Genomic DNA, 18,553 nt, shown 5'->3' with positions numbered 1-18,553 from the left:
TGTTGCTTATGGATTGTGTTTCCCTGGTTGTTAAAGTTCTTATCTTATTCTTATCTCATTTAAAAATGCCAGGGAAAGTGTAACACATAGCATCCATAAGATGTGTTTTCCAAATTCCATTAGATACCTTTATTGCGTTGATATTACATAATGTGTTGTTAAGATGTCAATTCTATAGACCCTTTTACAGCCGACGTCATCAAAAAGTTGCGCGCGCATGTGGGCAACGGAAGTGGTGTTGTTTACAAATTAATTCATCATCAGCCTTTTCTTTACATTTGATGTTGTTATTGACAGCTGTGTCTTGATGCACTTCAGTGCAACAAGATATGTTAAGTTTTATTCTGTAATGCTATATATGTATCCATAGAGATAATTTGCGACCTAAAATTATTATTTACTGTTTACAACATACAGAACCAGTTTGATTCTAATATATTGTACATACTCCTACTTTCCATGTTGTTAATGTTTAGTGGCACTTTAAAGGAATGAAACTCTGTTAGCAACAACATTACAAATAAATGTGATACTGCACTCTGAATTGTTGAGATAATCTGGGGGGGAAAGGACCATTAGACACACCAGTGGTAGCCAATGTGGGGAGGTTTATTAAAATGTTTTAAGTACAGTAGGCCTATATACATGTTTTACAAATGTACATACATGGTTATGTGTAACTCATTTGGGAACAACACTCTTACAGAGGTTTGTGAGGGCACCACATACAATAACAACATCATCTAGTATGTCAACCTGCGACAAAGGAATAACTGTTTGTAAAATCTTAAAGTTTTTCCACCGACCAATAACTCGCTCTACATGGATCCTCACACGAGAAAGTTGTCTAGATGTGTCCACTTCCTGTGCAGAAAGCTGCTTCTTTCCTTTTGTGAATTGAGGGATACGAAGGGTTGCACCATAGGCTGCAAGCTCGTCTCTGATGAGAAATCCTCTGTCTGCTAAAACCTCATCCCTAGGCTCCAAAAGTTCGAGGAAACCTGACTCCTTAGTGATCTGCTTGTCTGAAACCCGTCCACCCCACCCAGGAGACAGAAATGAAATTGCACCAGCTGGAGTGATGCCGATCAAATATTTAATGGTGTTGTTGTGTTTATAGTTTGACCATGTCTGGGCCCTGGAAGTCAGATTACTGGGTCTAGCTATGAACATTTCTGTGCAATCTATTATGCACCGGCATCTTCTAAAGTTGCGCTTGAATATTTTTGGCATATGTTTAAGTACTGCACCCTTACTTGGCCATTTAATGAGTGGCTTGAGGACCAAGGCCATAGCAGGGACCCAGCTCCGCAAAATATTCGATAAGGTGGTTTTTGATACCTGAAATCTATAAGCCAAGTCAGTATTACATAGGCCCAACCTTAATTTCATCAACACAATCAATAGGTGGTCCTCTACTTTAAGTTTGTTGTGAATTATTTCTACGCTGCCCATCATTTTTGTAATCAGCCACTCAAAAACCACAGAGGTCAGTCCTGTGAGAAAAAGCAATTGTCCAATGTTGCACTTAACAGTGGTGTAGGAGAATGTAGATGTTTGCAGCTCCTCTTTCAGCTTTACATTTTCTGCTCGTAGTGTGTCAAACTCCGGTCGCAGGTTGACATATTCCTCCTGAAGTTGACTGTATCTCATGTTCAGATCATCGTACTCTCTCTTTGGAACTGGGATATCCTCTTCAGCTTTAATATAGAAAAGTGAAAAATTAGCATGTGCTGCAACCAATGCAAACAAGTTCACAATTCAGGGGTTCTCACACATTTTTACCAATGAATTTTCAAAACTTTTCCATGACAGAAGAGAAGATACATTATTGATCCCAGGGGGAGATTTTTCCTCTGCATTTGACCCATCCAGGGGCCAGTGTACACGTCACACACAGACATACATAGCCATTGGAGCAGTGGGCCTGGCAGGAGCACACACACACTAGGAGCAACTCTTTCAGTGAGGGTGGGAACCCTGACAATCAATCAGTTAATTGTAAGATGAAATATTAATAAATATATTCATACCAGGACAATGATCCATGCTGCATTCTTGTTCTGGAGTTTCAGAATTAACACGTTGATTTGGTGCAGTGTCAGCTCTCCTCCTTTTCCTATGGTCCCTACAGTAACAGCAGAAATGTATAGTTAGACTCATCCATATCTCAAAACAGCAGCTGTAGGCACCAAAGCTTATGCAAGAGAGGAAAACAAAACATAAAACGACTGAGAGGAGGGCAACTCTAATCTTACCTGTCCATCTTTGCATTTGGGTTCTGGCTTTGTTTTGTGTACATGAACACAGATGGCACAACATCAGGACTACTAGAGTCCAATGATGCCTCGCCTGCAAAAATAAAACACAAACACGTTTGTTTAGCCTAGCAAGCTACTAGGCAAATCTAACGCCAGCTTATCAAACTTTAGCTGCATTTGATTATTATTCTACATCATACAGACAATCACTAATGTAAACAAGGCTTTCCCGTAAAATGAAAGAGTAGGCTAGATAACCTCATTACCTGATATAAAGTGGGCACTGCAGACGCGAGCATTTTTGATTATGTCCTCATTCCAGTCCACACGTTTAATCGCCTGCAGCCACAGACGCCGCCGGTTGCTCTGGAATGGTCGTGGTCCTCTCGGAATCCTATAAAACTTTAGTCCGCCGGTGGAATAGCGATTCGTACAACCGTATACGCAACAACCAGACATGTTGATGCTGGGTACAGTTTGTAAATGCTTGCTAACCAGTTGCTACCTCGTTTTTGTCGTTTAGAACTGCTGGAAAACAACACCACTTCCGTTGCCCACATGCGCGCGCAACTTTTTGATGACGTCGGCTGTAAAAGGGTCAATAAATAGGAAGGAGGCCCGGCCATCTGCTCCCTCTTTTCTTCAGCAAACCAGCACAGTTACTGAAGCACAGCAATTGAGAATCATCATGAGCAACAACTGCGTCCGCGATTGTCCCTCATGTGGCTCTGTGTTCATAATGAGTTATGACCAGCAGAGATAAAAGCAGTATGCGAATCCTGCCTGGGGTCAGTCGCATGCACACACTGCGCCCGTCTCCCCTCGGGCGACAGGAAGCGGAGAGCGGACGCTCTTGCTGCTGCGGCCAAGGAGGACGATTGGCCCGTCCAGGCTTACGAGCCGTGGACGGGGCCTCGTGTCTAGTGCTGCGTACCTGGACTCACATTCAGGTCCGGACTCAAGTCCAGAGGTTCAGGTTCAGGTCCGGACTTAAAAGTGCGGACCTGAACTCATGGCTTGTGTCAAGTTGTGTGAGTAACTAAAGTGAACTTATTGTGAGCTAATTATCAATTGAAAATTAACTCATAATCAACTCAAATTCAAACTCGTCAGGTTTATTGTGCTCCCTTCCAACTTGTGTCGACATTTTTATGTAATAAAAACACTTTTTGCCACTTAGTCTACAAATGACTTATGACAGCAACTACAGTGAACTACTACAAAGTTCAAACATTTATTTCATTTACCAAACTAAAGTAACCAAACAGTCCCTGAGCTGACTGAGCCTAAATCCCTAAAGCGTTGCTGAGAGGTAGAGTGTAGAGTAGACTATACGCATTACACTGTTACACACCTAATATACAGTATAGGCTACACTGTAGTGACTGTACAGTCAGAGTGTACTACATACTAGATACATAGTGATGTACATACATACTGTTAGAAATTAAAATCAATGTTGATAAGGTGTAATTTTGAATTAAATACACTTTAATTTAAATCAGTTTTATTCTGAAAAACCAAACCGGAAGTTCACACTATTAACTTAATACTTTTATTCTGAAAAGTCTTCACTTCCGGTTAGCATTAGCATGTGGCGAAATGCTACGTTTTCAAACCGTGAATCGAAGGTGAAATTACATGTGATGTTGTACACTGAGCACACTGGGATGCACTCATTTATTGACGCTGAATAACGTTTATCAGGGAATGTTTAAATAACCACCGACACCAGAATATACGTAAGTGCTAGTTTTTTTGCGAGTCCAAGTACCGGTTCCCGACGTTCCGGTTTTAACCGGACTTGAACCGAAACTTTTTACAAGTCCAGTACCGGTTCGGCGTACCGGTACGCAGCACTACTCGTGTCCCTGGGGCCGATTGCCGGGCAGGAGTCCGAAGAAAAGCAACTCCTGCTCCGCCTCCCTCCACGGTTCACCGTGCGGTTCTCCGCTCCCTCCTCTCCTCCTGACGGGGGAGACAGAGTCAGAGCAGGGTGCCAGCTTGGCGGCCGAACATGCTTTCCCCCTCTCCGTCACCACAGCGCGGCGGCGAATAACATCGCGCTGCTCTCCAACTCGGTGGTGACACTGGTAGAGCGGTCCACCACCGAGGCAGAGGAAATCAGCAAGGCGGCCAGCAGGGCGCTCATTCTGTGCGCGTCCGTTGCTGTCTCCCAGCCGAGGATTTCCGCGTGGGTGACACAGATCCAGCGCCACCTCTGGCGGAAGCAGGCGTCTGTTACGGAGACGGCCAGAAAAGTGCTACTGGACGCTCCAATCAGCCTGGACGGGCTGTTCGGACCCCAGTTCCACGCCATGGTGGAGTCCACGAAGGCGGCCGCGGAACAGGCGGACGGCATTCGCCAGCATGTACAGCTGTTGAGAGCCCACAGCGGCACCAACGCCCGCAGCAGCTGCGGCGTCCACGCTGGCCACAGGAGGCCGCAAGCGGAGAGACGCCCAGAGCAACCACCTCGGCATCAGACTCGCCCTTCGGCGGCTGCAGGGGCTCCGTCCCACGTCTCCGCTCCCCCACCACCCCAGAGACAGGGTCTCCCGGCGGCGAGTCAAAGGGGAGTGAGGCTCCCCCGCTCCTGGTCTGCTCCGCGAGAGCCTCCGAGGAAGCAGAGCCGGTAATTAAGCCGGCTGCCACTAATCTGTTGATTAAGTAGACAGCAGGGCTCCCTGCAGAAGCCTGCTGGTTTTAACCTATCGGTTAATAACCTGCAGAGCTCGCGGCATTCCTCGCAGCCCTTTCGCCTCACGGGCAGCGGCGGCGAGGGCAATGGCGTGGCTCGTCACCATGACGACCATTACAGCACATCACAGAGAAGCTAGAACGGGGGAATGAGCGGTATTCCAGGCTGAGTGCCCCCAGCGGCAGCGCCCGCAGCGCCACAGCGCCAGGGCTTGCTGCAGAAGCCTGCTGGTTTTAACCTATCGGTTAATTAACTGCAGAGCTCGCTAATTAAGCCGGCTGCCACTAAATCTGTTGATTAAGTAGACAGCAGGGCTCGCTGCAGAAGCCTGCTGGTTTTAACCTTGGTTAATAACCTGGAGAGCTCACGGCATTCCTCTGTCCGAGACACGCCTCCTATACACATAATAAACCCATGAGCGCCGTTATAACGCCTCGTGTGGACGGCACTGCACACACCTCCATCCATCCCCTGAGCGTGTACACGCCTCATGATGAGAGTCGGAGTGAGACGCAGCATGTGGAGGCTCCCGCGCAGCCCTTTCGGTCCAAGCCCACCTGGGGTTGCCTCACGCCCTGTGTAAACCAGCTTCCTATAACCTGTCGGTTAATAGCCAGCAGGGCTCTTTGCTAAAGCCTGGTTTTAACCTGTCGGTTAATACATTTCAGAGCGCGCTAATTAAGCCGGCTGCCACTAATCTGTTGATTAGTAGACAGCAGGGCTCGCTGCAGAAGCCTGGTTTTAACCTGTTTGTTAATAAACTACAGAGCTCGCAGCATTCCTCTGTCCGAGATACGCCTCGTACACACGGCCTTAATAAACCCATGAGCGCCGTTATAACGCCTCATGTGGGCAGCACTGCACACACCTCCATCCATCCCCTGAGCATGTACGCGCCTCATGATGAGAGTCGGAGTGAGACGCAGCGTGTGGAGGCCCCCGCGCAGCCCTTTCGGTCCAAGCACACTTTGGGTTGCCTCACGGGCAGCGGCGGCAGGGGCTCTGGCGTGGTTCGTCACCATGACGACCAAAAATACACATCTCGAGCACGTGCGCCCGCTCTCAGAGTGGCAGCGCCTGGGTCTGATGGACAGATGGATGAGCAGGCTGTTGAACTCCTGTTGAAAGAGGATATTTCCAGTGTTCCTCAAAGGGAGGAAAATCAGCGGTTTTCACTCCCGTTATTTTTCTAATCCCGAAAAAGACTGGGGCAATGAGACATCCTCGATCTGTCAGTATTCCACATGCTGACGATCAAACAGGTGCTGGAATGTGTTCAGCACGACGACTGGTTCACTTCCACCTGAAGGATGCATACTTCCACGTACCCATCATCCCGAAACACAGGAAATCCTTCGTTTTCTCATTTCAGGAAATATCAGACCAGACAATCGTCTGCCGTTCGGATATTTCCTGGCTCCTCCCATTTTTGTGTAGAGAAGGCTGGAGCCACTACACAGAGGAGGGTTGAGAGTGTGGTTTTCTCTGGACGACCTGCTATTTGCTGGCTCGCTGCAGCGAGGAAGTTGCTTTACAGACGTTACATTCGTATCGCATCTGTCAAAGCCTGGGTTTCATAATAAATTGGAAGAAGAGCTGTCCTCTTCCCTCTCAGACAAACGTTTATCTGGAGTGGAATTAAACTCAGCCAGCAGAGCGCGGCTCTCGCGGCAGCGAGTGGAGGAACTGACAGCTCTCCTCCGGCATGTCACAACCCACACAGCCCTCTCCGTGACACAGCTGCTCGGCGTTGGCGTCAGCTGGTCACGTGATGATCCCCTTGGGTCTCTTCCAACAGGGAGACACTCCAGAGGTGGTTCATTCGCTGCAGAAGCCTGCTGTTTTTAACTATTGGTTAATAAACTGGAGAGCTCGCGTCATTCCTCTGTCCCAGATATGCCTCCTACACGGTCATAATAAATCCACGAGCACCGTTATAACGCCTCGTGTGGACAGCATACACACACCTCTCATCCTCTGGGCGTGTATGCGCCTCATGATGAGAGACGGAGTGAAATGCAGCGTGTGGAAACTCCCTCGCAGCCCTTTTGCCTCACGGGCAGCGGAGGCGATGGCGTGGCTCATCACCATGGTGACCATTACGGCACATCACAGAGAAGCCTCTCCCCCCAGCAGTAGCTGTACAATCAAACATGTGTTGATTTGCACAGACAACAGGCCACGGCTATGGAAGCAGCCTACCTCAATCGCCAGGGAGGAGTACGATCACACGACACACGTTGCTCTCCATCAGAGCAATATATATTCCCGGCGAAATTAACAGAGGGGCTCGCAGAACGCAGCAGCCGTTGTATGCGAGGAGTATGGAGACTCAGATCTGTGTCACGCATACTGGCCCCTCAGTGGGAATTGGCTTTGGTGTTGCGCGCACAAAAGCAAAGCCCCATTTGAACCTGATCAGGTTCCCTTTAAACTGTTATCAGCCAAAGTAGTACTGCTTTTGGCTCTATCAGAGAAAAGGGTGAGTGATTTGTCTGCTCTCTCTGTGGATCCTACTGTAACCTCAGTAAATGGTGCAGCCCTCTAAGTGCTGGGCCCCACTGGCTCTACGAATAGCTGAAGAAAAGTTATTTTGTATGGGAGCAGATTGCCGGGCCTCCTTCCTATTTATACCGGAAGGAAGCCCGAGGGTGGGGCCCACCTAGCGGGTGGGCGTGGACTACAAGTTTTCAGTGCTGCGCGGGGCGCAGGGGGATTACCCCAATAGCGATAGCCTTAGAGGACTGAGCCATTTACTCATAGAAGCTGGGGTTACAGTAGGTAACCTCAGTCCACCTTCAAACAAAGAAAAACATTGATGACAGAAGAAGGAAAGAAACTTGCCAGGATCATCCTGGAAGATGACTAACATGTTGTTAAACCACGTTTTAAGCTATTACATATCTTGTTTCAGTCTCTCCATCTCCACATGATGCAGGAGAGACAGTGAAGTTGCATTAAAGTGCTGCATGTTGAGACACACAGGTCTTGGTCCTTGTCAACGGATCAGCATCCGCTGGGTGGATGAACCAGGAACTAAAGCGTTAGAGTCGCACCAACAGGAGATACACCTGCCAGTTTGTTGATGAGCACAATGTGCCGATAGAGGCTGACTACTTTTTATTTTCTTTATCCTTTATTTATCCAGGAATGTCCCATTGAGATACAAGATCTCTTCTTCCAGGGAGTCCTGGACTTCACACCTGACTTCAACCACAGATCCCCCTCTTGATGAAACCTACAGCATCATTAGGGGATTGGTAGTGATGTTCGTCATTGCTGCTGTTCTCATCAAATACATCCAATACAGAAGGTGAGTAAACGGCTACGTAGTACAATGATTAGCTCTAAGACTGTCAGGTGCATGATTTAATTTCTTCAGCCCACCAGGTGGCAGAATTTAGCAACAAACCTCCAATATGATTTTCAAAGTTGTTATGCTACTGTGTAAGCAAGCAGTTACTTATCCACACATCCAGCGAACAAAGATCAACATATAAATGATAAAGCCCTGCTGAGCTCTGCCAGGTCAGGGTTTATTTTTAACCAAGGCTTCAAGATGGACCAACACAAAAATATCCAGATAGCCAAAGTTAATGTTAAACTGGGACAGAGAAGCCACTAGCATCAAGTCAAAATCAACTTTATTGTAAATCTTCTGAAAAAGATACAGCATTCACAAATGCACAGATTCAGAATGATGTTCTGCATTCTACAGGAATAGCAATTGTAATTGAAGCTGCCTGCTCTGCTAAAAATAATGTTCCATATAAACAAAACCGCTCTTTTAAAACTCATTTTAAAGGACGCTTGTTTTGTCCCGGATAACATCTGTTTTTAATTTTCACAAACAGGGTTTTAATCAAAGTAAGTGCTGTCTCCGTAGGGAGGTTGTTTGCATAAGTTGGTTAAACAACCATTGGACTTTCACAGAGGAGACCGTATGAAACTGATCATAATCCAGGAGAGTTCCTTTTGAAATGTAGTAAATCCAGTTATAGGGCAGTTTGCAAATCATTACATTGGACCTGAAATATATCAAGGTTAAGTTGTGCATTCGGCATACTGTTAAGCTTTAACTTTACTATTATACATTGTTGTTGGCATTGAAGTCTATTTGTCATAATGGGATAGTAAAAGGAGCATATCAGTGAGTTTTATTAGTAATAAAGAAAATGATAATCTGGGTGAAACTGCTAAAAGTAGTGACATTAGCAACTAAATAGAAATACATCTCTATTAATAAAAATTACATCATCGATATTGAAAATCTGATCTTGGCCTACTTTATCACTACATTTAATACAATGATGTACATCTCAAAATGTTCAATTTTGAACCAACTCGCACCACTGACTGTTAGAAAAGCAGCATTGTAAAGCTCACACAACAGGAACAGCACACAGTTTATGAGGCGACGGGCTAATGGCAAAGCTCACTATTGGAGTCAGATCCAATTCATCCTCTGAAACTCCTGGAGGAGGAGTGAAACGAAAGTGCTGCAAGAGGCAGGTAAAGAATAGGAACAACTCCATTCTGGCCAGACTCTCCCCAGGACACTGCCTGCAACCTGTGAGGGAAAACAAAAGGAATATTTTCAACTCATCTGCAAAATAAGTGAATATTGAGGAGTGATGGCTAAATTCACAAACCTGCTGAAAAAGGCAAGAAGGCATCTCGCTTGACAAACTTCCCATCTTTGTCCAGGAAGTGAGCAGGATAAAAGCTGCTGGGGTGTTCCCACTCAGTCTCATCATGCAGGACGGATGTCAAGAGAGGATACACTGTGGTCCCCTGTGGACAATATACAGTATTTTCATTTAGTGACAAGCCACTTAACTCGGCACCCCCATTTTGAATTATGTAGGATTCATTCTTCCAAGTCATCTTGCAGGGCTCGACATTATAAATGGCCCGCTGGCCCGGAAGCACTATTTAGACACCCCGGGCAGCATAACGTACTTTCCACTTGCCCGCTCGGGCCACTAAAAATATTGCTTTAAAAAAAAATGTGTCCTGTGGTATTGGTATTTTGAAAAGCAATTTTGTTAAATTGTTTCGTTTATTAACGCTACAACATACCGTTTCGTGAGTCGGTTGTCGTTGTTGGGTGTAAAGCAAACAGCTGTTTGCTGCGGAGCGCAGCGTGAGCAGGCTCCTGTGAGGGGGAGCGCGCTCCTTCACTACAGACTATCGCGCCACCTAACCATTCGCCAAAATGTTTTTAATACCACCGGTAACCGGCCAAGCGCCGGGCAAAAAACTATCTTCAAATAAAAGAAAGTTCAAGGAGAGTGACAGGGAGTGACAGGGAGCATGAGAAGAAGAGGGAGAGAACGTTTCAGCCAGCTTGATCGATGGAGTTGGCTTCTAGTGGTGCAGTGACGCGTCCTAAAACCCTTTTATAATCTATCAATTAGATTTATGATTACAAAATTATAAAAGTAGGGTAGACATGTGGAGATTATCCGGCTGAACAAAACGTGCATTTATCAAAGAGGTTTGTTTTCCACAGACCTTATTTACAGCTATTTTCCAAAACCCTGTTCAGAAATCCCATTGCTTTCTGTCGAGGGAACCATCAGCTTACTTCCTGGTTTTAGGACGTGTCACTGCAGCTCTCAATATGATGCCAATATAAACAAGGTCTATTGTCGGCTCTGTACATCAATGCCGACCTATGCTGACAAGTAAGTGAAGAGTAGACAATATAAAGAAATTGGCTATAGGGAAATGTCCCAGCGGATAATGAAGGTTCTAATCTATTACATTACATTACTAACTCCTAATGACAGGAAGGCAGAAAGCGCATTATACAAATAATAATACTCATAATAGCAGACATTTTTTAACAATGACCACAATATCATTATTTTAATAAACCAAATATGAACAATTGAGGAAAATGAGGAAGAACTGATGATTCAAATGTTGTAGTACAAGTAGTAATGTAGTTAGTGCATAAATTACTATTGCAACAAATGTGTTCATTTTCTTCATTATTAGTCGATTTTTTTTTGGCGAATGCTCCGGGCCAGTGGTTACAATGGTCTGGCCAGTGATAATACAATTCCACCGGCCCGGAGGGCCAGTGGAATTGTACCCTTAATGTCTACCAATGTCTTGGGTTCTTTAGGTTTTTTATTTTATCCAACCTTCTTAATGAAGTGACCCTGGAAAGTGATGTCTTGGCTCATTTTGTGAGGAAGTGCCATGGGGGCAATGTTAGCCAGTCGCTGGATTTCGTGGATGACGGCATTTGTGAAGTGCAGGTGATGCCTGTCCTCAACCTGCACTTGACGACCTCCTTTAACCTTGCTTAGCTCCTCCTGGACCTGTTCTGGAAGACCATATTTTTGTGTCCATTAAGATTATTCTCTTTAGTTGGTGAGCACATATTGTTTCCTGGACTGTTTTTGAAAATTGTGAGGATTCTAAGCTCCTTACCTTGTATTTTTGGATTCTTGGCCATATATAGTAGTGCCCATCTCAGTGTAGTTGCTGTTGTGTCAGTGCCAGCAGTAAAGAGGTTAAGAACCGTCTGTATCAGGTTTTTCTCATGGAAGTGACTGTCTGTGATTCCGGATTCCTGCAAGTAAAGATACGTCAGGTATTCAAACAAATCTGAACCAAACCTTTGACGTGTTACATAGGAGGGCATTTTTTGTTTTGTTGAGGTATAGTTTGGTAAGTGTGTTGCCTTTCTTGGGAGATGAATATTAGTTTCAAAGTGAAACTGTTCAATATACATAATTAAGGTGTATTTGCATTGTTTATACTGCCCCCCTGTTTGTGGTACCTAGGATGTCAGAATACCTTTATGGGTGTGTGCATGTAATAGGGAATTTCTTCAGTTGACGTCACAACATGCAGCCGACTCCCGGTGCTGCAGAGTTCCTTTATTATTACTAGGGATGCTCCGATCGGCAATTTCGGGGCCGATCGCCGGAATCAGTATCGGCCGATACCGATAGCCGATCCGATCGAGTGGGCGGGGCCTAAATGGAAGATTTAAACATCACTTTAAATCTTCCATTTGAAGTGATGTTTAAAACTCAGTTAATGGGGCTCATTCTCTGGAGCTTCCACAAACAACAATCAACTTAATTATTACATTCAAATGATGTACATTATTCAAGTTTACATTCACTTTGGATAATAACACGGGAGAAATTAGCGGAAGCGCTCTCTTTTCCGCTCCCCCCTCTCTCCCTCTCCTGACAGCCTGTTAGTATCTCATGCAGCTCACTGATCCAGTAATGAGTGACCTAACAGTAAACAATATATGTATAACTAGTTTATCTTGTTCCAGAGGTAGATAAATAGCTAAGTGTCTTAGGTCTAACTCTTGTGTGTGTTGCTCCGCTCACCGGTCCGTCACAGCGGGCAAAGCTGCAGGATTTCTGCTTCATACACGTTGCATACCGCTATTTTACTGTCTTTTTCGGACACCTTAAAATAATGCCAGACCGGTGAAGCGATGTTGGCGAGCTTGTTTTGCCGCACACAGAGAAAAGGGTCATGTATTTTACGTCATTCGATCGGCTCTCGCGATCGGCATGTTTAGAGAGCACCGATCGATCGGTAGAGAGTGAGTATCGGCCGATCTCGATCGGTGACCGATCAATCGGAGCATCATAATTATTACGCTTTTGCTTTGGATACTATTGATCTGTGTACCAGAACATAATGTATAACCTGTGTAACATTATGTTGTAGAAAATGTGAGTCTGTAACATTTTCCCTGTTTGTTAGAACATGCTTAATTTAGCAAACAGTTAGCAGCTAGCTTTACATGTAGTTTGCTAGTCGTAGCATTATTGTCAATACACTATGTTATAGGGGTGTAACGGTTCACAGAAGTCACGGTTCGGTTCGTACCTCGGTTTGGGGGTCACGGTTCGGTACGGTTCGGTACAACAAGAAAAAGCAAAAAAAAGTCCCAAATGCATAATTCCAGGTTTGTTGTTATTTATTTTTGAACAGTAGTGCAAGTTTCAGTTTCAAAATAAGGAACTCTGACATTTTGAATAATTAACTGTATTAAACACTTACAAACAAACCACAAACAGTACCACACACACTCAGATGGCCATATTATCTATAATGGCTGATGTCAAACAAAAAGGTTTCAACAAGCTGTAAAACTAAAAAGAATGTCTTACATCATAAATAATAAGAAAGTGTTTCAAGAGCGCAAAGTCGTTGAAAAACATATGCCAAAAGCTTCCGTTATTTATTTTGGTTTCACGGCTTTCATGTCTCTTGGCTTCTTAAAAGCAGCGGGGATCAGCTGCTGAACTGCTGTTGTCTTTTGCCGGGCTCTGGTGATTGGCAAATCTGGGTGATCCCTTCTGATATGATTTAGCATGTTTGGCGTGTGTTCCCATTAGCATACCGCACCGCTGCAGAACAACGCCGACACACCGTCCTCGTCCGATCCACCACTCCTACACTTCATCGTTATTGTAGTCCACAGGGAACCCGAAATGTTCCCACACAGCTGATTTAAAAGAAGCAGGTGGGTTCTAGCTCCTGTGTGTTATCTGAACTCACCATACTAACTTTTCTTCTTCTTGTATTTAGTTCATTTTGTTGTTGTGTTGCTTCTTGTTCTTCATTTGTTGTTTAATGGCGGCTGGCAAACAGCTTTTAGGCGCAATACCGCCCCCTGGATTATAAATAGTGTAGTGGATGCTGCCCTAAAGGACAGACTTTTTTCCCACTCGTAAAAAAAAGGCGTATTCGCCGTGTGACTGCATGCACCGAACCGTGACGTCCGAACCGTGACGGTACGGGACGAATACGGATACCGTTACACCCCTACTATGTTAGGCTTATTGCATTATTAATGTTGGCATGTTTATTGCACTTACAATTACAAGCTGTTGTTTTCATATGCCTTTGATGGTAAAATGGTGAATTGTATTTGTTTGGTTAAATGGGTTTAATTAGTAGCATTACATACATATGCTGTGTACATGTATGAGTGTATGTATGAGACGCAGACTAATTGAATTAATGTATGTATATCAGTTATATATATACTAATGTATGCTTTATTTCTGTATTGTATTTCTAGTTTCACAATGAGAATCGTACAGTAAACATCAAGAAAAGCCAAAGCCTTGTGATTATTGGAGGATTCAAGTTGTTAGCTACCTGTCTAGCTTTGCATAGCCGCACACTGCGAGGGCAGAATATTAAGCCTTTTTATTATTTAATCAAAGGGCTGACTAGTACTGATGTAGTCATCTCTATTGTAAATTACATCTCAAAATGTCAGAATGTTAATCAATTTGAATCACTGCTTGTCCATATCATCTTATGGACATGTTGGCTTGGATCTCTATAGTCAGAAAGCAATTGCTGATTTCTAAAATTGCTATTACTGCTGGTGATGAACTGTTAGAACTAATTGCATTTCCTCCTTTGTCACTAACAACTCAACTGATCACGGAAAAGTTGTAGATGGGGTAAGTAATGAAATGCTTCCCAACCTCAAGATTTTTCTTTCGGAGCAGAAAGGCATCCACAAATCCTCTGCACATCTGGGGATTGAGGGTCTCTTTCAAACGACTTAACAACTGCTGATTACGTTTCTTGCTCTCAGCAATTATCGTGTGAAGTTCCTTTCGATCAGCAATCCATTTACCGATCCATGGGAACATGTTAAACACCTTTTTAAAAAAAACAACAACAACCTTCGAATCAGTTGCCACACATTCCTCTATGTATATTAAAATCAAATCTCAAAGTCTAAGCTTGATAAAAAATAATAAATGAAATAAGATAAAATAGGACTTTTTTTATCCCACAGAAAATTGTTGTGCCAGAGTTACAAAGATACAATAAACACACAGGCATACATGGCACCTGTATTGACGGGGAGCCCAGGAGTTGGATATATCTGGTTGCTCGATGTACCAGTGATGTAAACTCTGCATCATCATATTCAAATCTGCTGCCATAAACAATTGAGCAGATCATATTAGCCACCGCCTGGTATATGGGTTGAGTTGTATCAAAAGCTTCTCCTGTAAAAAATAAAACAAATAAAACCCACAAACTTTATTAACCTGTTGCTTATCATGCAGTTGGTTTTAATAAGACACTTACCTTTACATTTCTTTAACACGTCAATGAGGTAGGTGCATTCCTCAATGATTTTGTCCTCACTAGCCCTCTTGCCCATTCCAAAGTCTCTGAGGTTAGTCAAGGCAAAGCGCCTCATCTCTTTCCATGATTCACCGTTGGACCATGCAAGTCCTAAAATAAAACCATTGTTATGGCCAGACCATGTTTGCTCAATGTTATCAATTGTGGATTGCGTTCTGATTCGCTGTTATCCAGCACCAAAAACAATAAAACGTTGCTAAAAATGTAACACAACAGGGAGGTTATTTTTAAAAGAAAACGTTCCGTACCATGGCCTCCACTAGTTTCTTTTGTTATTTGCATTGAATATCTGTCACCAAACTCATCTGCATAGTTGACAAGTGCCTCCTTCACAGTTTTGTATCCAGCCAGGATCACCACTTTTTGGGGTCCCAAATGCACTGTGAAAACTGATCCATATTTCTTGGAAAGCTAAAAAAAACAAGGGCATCATCATATACTTTTTTTATTTTTTTTAAGAAAAATGAACCAGAAGACCAACAATGTGATATCTGCAGAGCACATATAACATAACACCCCTAAAGAAATGATCATTAGTTCTACAATATCCTCACCTCCATAAATGTGTGGTAGGGTCTCTTGAGGTCAAGCTGCAGCAGGTTCCCAAGTAGGGGAAGTGGTTTTGGACCTGGAGGTCCCTTCCCTTCATCCTGGGAGGAAGAGAGAATGTAGACGAGCAGCAGGACAACCAGAGCTCCAAACAGGGAGATGGAACTGAAAGACTGGAGAAACAGATCCAAAAGCCCCATGATTTCAAAAGAAAAAGCTTCCTTGTTTCTTTTGGAGCTTGTGGTATGGAAACAGCCGAGGCGGGTAATGTGCTTAACTATTAATCTGATGGTCAAAGGGCAATCCCACTCCCTGCAGCCAACAATTCCAGTGCCATTGGGCAGGACACACACATTAAATTACTCATTTAGCAGGCATGTCTATGATATTTAATCAGAATCAGATGCCTTTATCCGTCCCACAGAGGGAACATGTACATTTGTTACAGCAGAAAAGAGCCAAAGACAGATTAATATTAACTAAGAAGTATGCATAAAAAATATATATATTAAAGATAATTTTTTTTAAAGACATTTATGTAAGTTGCTTTGGATAAAAGCATCAGCTAACTAACTTGCAATATAGCTTTTAGAAAGAGTGTACTTTTATTGTTTGATTGGTTTACAGATTTCTTATCTTCAATGTCATGTGATTCGAAGGGGAGAGTTTAATGGAACAATAAAGTTAAGTCTTGTATTGACAGATTCCTCTGTCCCAGTCTGTTGCTTTTGGATATTGGCTCTTCAAAACCCATTTAGAGTCCATTGACACTGTGTTGGGTTTGGGGGAGGGATGAGGGAGGGCATGCCTTCTTTACTGCAGCAGATCCATTATTTTCTAGGTAACTACAGAGTGGACTGCCCGTGCGATTAGCTCGGTATTGGCACAGTACACAGAAACATGGCAAAAGAAAATTAACAGCTATGACATGAACAGCAGCAATCAAAATGAAATTAATCACCTCTTTGATTTGTCCAAAATATAAAGTGCTACATTAGGATCAATATGCATGTGTATGAGTACCTGAAAATGGTAACGCATTTTTCTGCCAAAATGAAACCAACTTCGGAACGTTGCGAACGTGTGGACCAAATTTTACACAGAAATGCTGTTTTCAGTTCAATTGTATTTATATAGCGCTAAACAGTCATAGAAGCTATCTCAAGGCACTTTTCATAAAGAGCAGGTCTACACAGTAGCCTTTCGATCATACATTACAATGTTTACAGACCTTAACCTTAATTGTTGCTCACCCTTCTGGCTTTCATTTCGCAAGTTTTTTTAATTTAGGATTATGGCATCCAAATTTAGGATTCCTAACTAAGGACATTTCTAAGTTAGGACAATTCTTCAATAGCTAACCCTAATAAAACTCTCAACTGAGACGAGACAGGCAGTCAGAAATCTCTCCTAATAAGGAAAGGAAAAAAAAACATTCCCATTGTGTTTACTGCTCGTACAGATTTGATAGAAACAAGGTCGAGGTTTTCAAGTATGCACTCACACAAGCTCATTTACCCTGATTTTGAAAACCCTTGAAAATGATTACCTGTGTGTATTATTCAATGGTCATGGCAATGGCATCTTCTTTTAGGAAAGGATTACAACTTTTCCCCAGCTCCCAGAATATAAAATCTGCAGACATTCAATTTATTCAGTCAGAACATACCCTGTACCTTCCCTAATATAGCTTTAACATGGTAACTGTTACCACGGTCTCGCTTCCTTTTTGATTCAACACATTTATTTTGTCCATTCTTTTCTAACCATGTATAAATAAATTACTTTGTCTAGATTTTATAACACAAACTGTTATAGAGCACTTAAGCCTTGACATACGGTCATTTAATTAATTTTTCTCGTCAAGTCAGGCTGCTAAATATTTTATTCTTTTTTTATTTATTATAAATAATTTTTCATCACTGCATTAGTTCTAAGACTTTGAGATGCATGATTTAATTAGTTTCAGCCCACCAGGTGGCAGAAGTTATTATGCTACTGTGTTAGCAAGCAGTTACCTATCAACATATCCAGCGAAGATAAATCAACATTATCAATTATAAAGCCCTGCTGAGCACTGCCAGGTCAGGATTGATTTTTAACCAAGGCTTCAAGATGGACAACAACAAAAATGTCCAAATAGCTGAAGTTAATGTTAGACTGGGAAAAAGAAGCCTCTAGCATCAAGTCAAAGTCAACTTTATTGTCAATCTTCTGTGCGAGATACAGCATTTACAGATACACAGATTCAGCATGATGTTATTCACCCTATAATAATTGTGAGGGAAATATTTTGTTTAAGTGTTTGTACCAAAAAGCATTTTGTGTTTCACATAGGTCTGCCATAACTTAGAGCAGGGGTTTAAAGGTTTAAAGGGTTAAAGGTTCCGCTTTCCTGTTGGGGGACTGTGACTAACTGCCAGAGGACTTTAACAGACTGTCTTTGTCTCTGAATCCATGTGTTTTTGTGATTATCGATCAGAAGACGCGCGAAATAGAGGCCCCTCCCGGATTCTCCGGTAGATCGTCTGTGTTTTCTGTGTAATGCTTCAGTGAGTTGGAGGGTTTTCTCATAGCATGTTGTGTAGACGCTTTGAGCTCACTCACGGCCGTTGGCTCTCATTAAACTCAGTGTTTGATATAAAGCGGACTCCAGCCTCCATTTCTTCCATCTACATTGCTGAAAAGAAAATCTCTCTCACAGATTGGCGTCACGAACAGGCACCTTCAGATCTTTGAAACATTGGTGAGTACATTTCTATTTTGAGATTGACTCGCCAGCGTTTGAGATCAACGGTGTATTAAAATTACCTGAGAGAACTGAGCTGCTGCATTTTTTTTTGGGTTTCTCTACTCATTACAT

At 43.3% G+C, this 18,553-nt stretch overlaps 1 protein-coding gene across 1 annotated transcript; it reads right to left on the bottom strand.

The window, feature by feature from the left end:
* Nucleotides 1-8,589: 8,589 nt before the first annotated feature.
* LOC117442616 (cytochrome P450 2K1-like) lies at nt 8,590-15,942 on the bottom strand. The gene is made up of 9 exons (XM_034078588.1): nt 15,696-15,942; nt 15,390-15,552; nt 15,082-15,231; nt 14,839-14,999; nt 14,463-14,642; nt 11,410-11,551; nt 11,118-11,302; nt 9,615-9,756; nt 8,590-9,532 (listed from the first exon to the last, which is right to left on the bottom strand). Exons 1-9 carry the CDS (start codon nt 15,888-15,890, stop codon nt 9,345-9,347), a joined length of 1,506 nt encoding a protein of 501 aa, XP_033934479.1. The 5' UTR covers nt 15,891-15,942; the 3' UTR covers nt 8,590-9,344.
* Between the last annotated feature and the right edge of the window lie 2,611 nt (nt 15,943-18,553).

Source organism: Pseudochaenichthys georgianus, unplaced genomic scaffold (genome assembly GCF_902827115.2).
Source record: "Pseudochaenichthys georgianus unplaced genomic scaffold, fPseGeo1.2 scaffold_447_arrow_ctg1, whole genome shotgun sequence".
NCBI classification, from domain to species: Eukaryota; Metazoa; Chordata; class Actinopteri; order Perciformes; family Channichthyidae; genus Pseudochaenichthys; species Pseudochaenichthys georgianus.
The sequence above is the reverse complement of the archived record's forward strand: the minus strand, read 5'-3'. Positions and strand labels throughout refer to the sequence as shown.